General features: G+C 38.5%; 1 protein-coding gene across 1 annotated transcript in view; it reads left to right on the forward strand.

Moving 5' to 3' along the window:
- Positions 1-1,619: 1,619 nt before the first annotated feature.
- The window catches only part of LOC137999498 (potassium voltage-gated channel subfamily H member 6-like), a 23,179-nt gene continuing 18,971 nt past the window's right edge, over positions 1,620-5,827 (forward strand). The window contains exon 1 of the mRNA XM_068845272.1: positions 1,620-2,199. Within this exon, the coding sequence (XP_068701373.1) occupies positions 2,170-2,199 (30 nt within the window). The 5' untranslated portion in view covers positions 1,620-2,169. The remainder of the gene's footprint in view (positions 2,200-5,827) is intronic.

Genomic DNA, 5,827 nt, shown 5'->3' on the forward strand with positions numbered 1-5,827 from the left:
GATTTTTCTCAAAATGGCGGCAAGCCGTTTGGCGAGGTGACAGATGAAGAAATTCATTGCTTTAAAGATAATGCATATTTTTCAAATAATAACCTATGTAGTTATACTATGAACAATTGTTCACCTCGCCTTCGGGCGAATAATTGTTAATTATCGACTCCACAGACCTTGACGGCTAACGCAGACCATAGATCTTTTTAGTTTACGATAACTTGTGAACGACTGGAAATGGGGTGGAGAACAAATAAAATTCTTACGTTGGAATAGACCGATTCGGCTAACTCAATGTTGAACCCAATTCAAATATCTCGGGGCTAATAATCTTTGTGTATTGCATTTGCATGATGATGTACGTAGCATTCATATTTAAATGATATGGAAATACTTGGAACAAAACATTTTATTCCCAAAGGGTAGCATTTGGTATAACATTGAGTTAGCCGAATTGGTGTATTACGGATTTGAAGCAAATTTAGTTGTTGGAAGGGAATCAATGCGATCTTAAATTCGATCTTACCGCAGCTGAGAGCAGAGAGCATCATGGCTATGAATTTGATTACCGTTCAAGCCTAGATTATTTTACATGCTTCTTTGCAACTGTTAAACGTGCTCCTTTAACCACGGTAATATTTTTCTAACACAAGAATCACTTTGAATCTGTGGTCCAAATACATGACTTTCATACCTCGCCCGATGTGAAGGAAACCGGAATCCGGAATCCAGCAAATGTGAGGCTTTGGAATCCGGAATCCAGAGCGTGGAGTCCGGAATCGATTGTATGGAATCCAGATTCCACGGATTTGATTGCAATTCATGATCCATTTCGGTGGAACCTGTGAGTCCGGAAAATAGAATCCGAGGGCCGTCTAGATTCCTTTACATAGGGGTTAGTATATCCATCGTTCTATCAGCACCACTATTTTATAGTCTAAACGAAAAAAACTCAGCCTTGCATGGAGAGTCATATATAAAAAAGGAACTCGGCACGAAAATAATTACAACAATTTTAATTCTAGAATAACGAAACAAATGGCAGGGTTTTCACTCGGTGGAGCTGTACATTCAATATTTCTAATCTCTCGACAAGAAGGGAGTAATTTTTTAAACAGATGGTCAACTTAACATGGCCAAACAACATTTACGTTAATAATGTTTAACTAATATAAGCCACGTGACACAAACGAGACACGAGCGCCCCACATGCATTTTGCCATCACTTTTAATAGGCCACAGGAAAACATGTCATCATTATTCATATTTAATAGAGGAGTTCTTATTTATCTACTCTTTTTCCAATGAACCCGTAAACAGATCTCTCAGTGATACTCAGAATATCTATAGCATCTGAGACAAACAGGAGCAAGATAAAATAAATTCAGTCTTCAATTCCTCTCAACATTTTTTAAATTTATCGATTTCAGTCGAAAATGGTTTTCAGAAAATAATATTTTTTACTACAGCTTATTCTTTCCACCTGCCATTCGTTCGTGACTACTGAGATCCAAAATAACCGCCACACGGTTTAGTAATCTCACATACGACATCTGCTAAATGAGTCATTTCCAGTCGTCTTTCATACACTTCGGAACATTCTTGTTCCATTTTTTACATTCATCGGATCTTCGTTGGCAATATTGTTTCATATTTTAAACTACACCAATACAAAATACGATTAAAGATGTGTACATATTGTGCAATGAGTTCCTAGACATATGTTTTTATCTTTTAGAGACCACTTAGTGTCACACCAAGTAAATTTTGGCAATTTGGCAATATTTTGTCGCCCACCTTCCATTTCTTAATAAGAAGAAAACCTTAGTTTTGAAATTAAACTCTTAATCTTATTACCAAAGACCCTATTAAGGCACATTAAGAAGAAAAATTAAATTCTGACCAAATGTTGAGTTTTCATAATAATCTCCATCGAGGACCATCTGCACCAGGTCTACACTATGTGATTGGCTGATAAACCAAGTAAAGACAATCTCAGTGCCGTGCAATAAAAGGCAAACTGAAATCGTGAAGTCCTTGCGCGAATAAGAAGCAATAAATACTTGAAATGTTCCCTGGATTGATATCGTCTTGGTGAATCTCCGGCGCTGTTTGTATACAAGTGATAACGGTTGGGAATTTGACCAGCGTCACTTGGCCGAGAAGGAAGGAACTGGCATGGCGCGTTGGCGACTTGTGAGGGCTGAGGTTAGAGTGTATGTTGTCACTCCAGTAATACCGTAAATTTCTAACTGCAATTTTAACGTTGGTGATTTTTATATTTATGCCACCTTTTCCTGTAAGGCTTTAATTAAGGGTCTTAGAGTAAGTTTGTTGGGATAATATTTGGGATTTTACTACCAGTGCGTATCTTTCGCGGACTGAATAATTAGGGTTGATTTTGATCAAACACAGTTCGAGGACGTTCAAAGCATTTTAAACACCGACTTCATCTCTGTTTTTTAGCGTAATTTTCAAGAAGTAAAGTCTAGAAAGCACTCCACTCCGTGTTTTGAGATTCCGTGATGAATCGTTTCATGCCTGCTCTGTATCTTAATCCATTTGTCCATATTTAACTGATCTCAGTGACTAAAATACAAATATCATGTACAAACTTTATGCCGACACATCCCACACTTTTCCGAATACTTCCAGCGTTGCGTGAATCAAAGCTTGAAGAACGAAATGAAACTGGAAATTAGAACGTCGCTTTTGTCAATATGGAGCAAAAATGGTCATCGATTCGCTTTACCAATGTATTATTTATTAGTACATGCATCTTCAAGGCTAAACAGAAAATCTACCTTCTCCTTGCAGTGCAAATTAAAGCTTCTATAAAAAAAAATCCTCAATCCTTTTTTTTCTGGTGCCGTGAATGTTCAGGATCCCTTAAAAAAAACACGAAACTAAAATTTCCAATCATGAATTGCCATCTGACCGGGGGCGTTTTTTACCCAGTCAGTGTCAAAATATCGATATCCATAGCATAATAAAAGATACATTTTTCTTTCGCTGTAGTTAGATATTTCAGTTGTCACAACGTAAAAACAAATAAAATGCTGTTGACATAGCCATTATTAAATATCAACGGTTATTTGTGTATGTACACTGAAACACCTTGAGGCCTCTGCTGGCGAGTCATTTGTTATTGCTTAGTCGATAAACATGAAAATTCTTCCAATATGACATTTGCATGCCTGAAATAAATTATGTTTATAGTCAGAGTTCGATGGCATAACAGAATTTCTACTCACGGTTTTTTAAGGTGTGAGATTTTCAAAGCTCTCCTAGAATATTACCGTCATATCAACTGTTAAATTTTTCTTTTTCTATTCAATCTAGATTTTGAAAAAATTAAACAAAACATTTCCCATGGTATAACAAAGAATGAAAAAAAGATCACGTCGCATTTACGGCAAACAGCAAACTGACGACATGCTGAATCAGTCGAAATTTGCGTTTTGCCAAAAGCCAAAGAAACTTGTTTGATTCTGGCTAGTTTCTTGCCTGTTATCTAAAGATATGGAGAAAGGCCTGACAAGTTAGAATAACAGAATTTTCGAGCTTTTATGGCAAAATCTCTCTAGTTACGTGAAATAAAAAACCGCAGGAGGCTTCCGCATCAGTTGCCATAAGAGCATAAATTACAATTCTCTCATTCTAGCCACATTCTGGCTTGTCTATCGAATTCACTCGACATTTGAAGCAGGAGCCCATGGCGAGGAGCGTACAACTTCATTGTATTTGCAGGGGCGTAGTATTTGCAGGATTTTTCAAAGAGGGAGAGGGTGGGGGTCACACTGTGTCAAACAGAGGGCACTCACCAGATTGTGGCGTTTTCGCCACCTAAATACTGTTGGTTGTTTGCTTAAAGGCTTACAAAGGAAGGAGGGGGGTCACGGGCACCCCAGGACTCCCCCCAAGCTACGCCCTTGATTTGGGGAACAAGTTTTTTTACAGACCGAGTTATTTTTAGATTGATTTTCCCGCAAAACCAGACTTTTCCAGCTAATTACAAGTCTTGCATGAGAAACTATTCCCCGCTCCGGAAACTAAGAGGAGTTTGGGCACGAACTCAGTGCCAATAAGCTTCTGGGATCATTTGGGTAAACGCGCGTAAATTTAAAGATGGCGGCTAAACAAAGCACTTGTGAAGAAAGTGTAATACAAATTGTTTTAACGGAAAAAGATATTCCTGGAGCGAAACTACCCAGAGGAAACACCGAGGAGTGTACTTTCCCTAAGCTAAGACGATGGCTGTTATGCAGGGGAGCGAAAACTAGCGGCAAAAAAGCCGAACTCGTCAAAAGGTTTGTTTGAACGATGTTGTTTTATTAAATACTTGTACACATGATCTTATTCACTTCACTTGCTTGATTCGGTATTTCGAAAATATTTAAGACATTTGTCATATTATTGTTCATATCAGTGATCTTTTTCCAAAGGATGGCTACCATGTATGGCATCCATGACGATCTCAGTAATTTACCTGATGTAAATTTTGGCACCGTATGGAAGTAGATGATAGAATCTTCCAACGCTAAAAAGCAGCTATCGACAGCCCCTCGTTAAAGGTTTTAATTTCTTCAAGTCTGGCAACGTAGTAAAAGTGAGCATTTGTTCTCGAGATAATAAATCGTTTTTATTAAGTCAAGTTTTACCGTCAATGAAAAAATCAAGCGTCTCCAACTGCTACACTGTGCTCTCACCAAACGTGCGCGTAAAGCAGGCATATTGCGGCTGCCCGGCGGGTGCGGAACTTGTAAACTAGCTACTTTCTTGTTTTTCTCTACTTCTTCCTTTGAAAACTGCTGCTTTCCCTTTTAAAATGCAGGTATTGGAAGGGTTGCACCAACCCCAGCAAGCTCATCTTGAATGAGGAAGCCTTTATCTGCCATAACTTCATCCCCTTGTTCGTGCATTTTCAAAAAGCCACTCGGCTTTACTGTTATTTCTTTATCAGTGGGGTGATTCCAACCAGGCTTTTCATCGTAGGTCTTAACTTATATGAAGAGTAACAGGAAGATTGGTTATCCAAAGCTGATGGTCGTTCCATTTGCACTTCTGTACAATCAATAACAGCAGCTGTGTTAGGGTAAAATTCTTTAAAAAGCGTTGGCATATGTTCCTGCAGTACATCTCTTGGTGGAATAAGGATCAGCTCCTGTAGTTCAAGTCTTCGAAACCGAATCCATGTTCTGAATATGATAGATACTGTTGATTCAGAAATCCTGATTCTATGGGCCAGATCCTTTTCGAGCAGCCCAAGCCGCAGCCGCATCAACACAAGAATAAATTCCTGAAATGTGGTGAGGGCCCTTGGCCTCCCTGGCTGCAAAACTGCTGGACAATCAAAATTTCTCCTTTCGTGACTTCCATAGCTAATGTTGTTATGTCATAACAAAGCATTAATGTTTTATAGTTGGCAAATACTGTATAATTAACAATTATTCTAAGAGGGCGCGCTGGATATGAAATTATATATATAACCAACGAGGCGCGTAGTGCCGATTTGGTTATGATCATTTCATATCCAGCAAGCCCGAGTAGAATAATTGTTTTATTAAAAACCCCAACATCACAACTCTTTTATGTTGAATTTATTTGGCCATTTTTTCTCGGAGCCGCAAAACTGTGTATTTGCTGCTGTGTTCATTGACCATATTTGGTAGTGCAGGTATATGAGCTGATAACCTGTGTCCGGCGAGCCAATGAAAATGCTGGAAATGTGATATCTGTAGTTCAGGTTTTAATAAAAGGCGATATCCGAGTCCTTTTCTTTATACTGATCAATGTCAAATCTCAAGTTAATCAATTCTGTTTGGGCGCCAAACTC

Source organism: Montipora foliosa, chromosome 4, assembly GCF_036669935.1.
Source record: "Montipora foliosa isolate CH-2021 chromosome 4, ASM3666993v2, whole genome shotgun sequence".
NCBI classification, from domain to species: Eukaryota; Metazoa; Cnidaria; class Anthozoa; order Scleractinia; family Acroporidae; genus Montipora; species Montipora foliosa.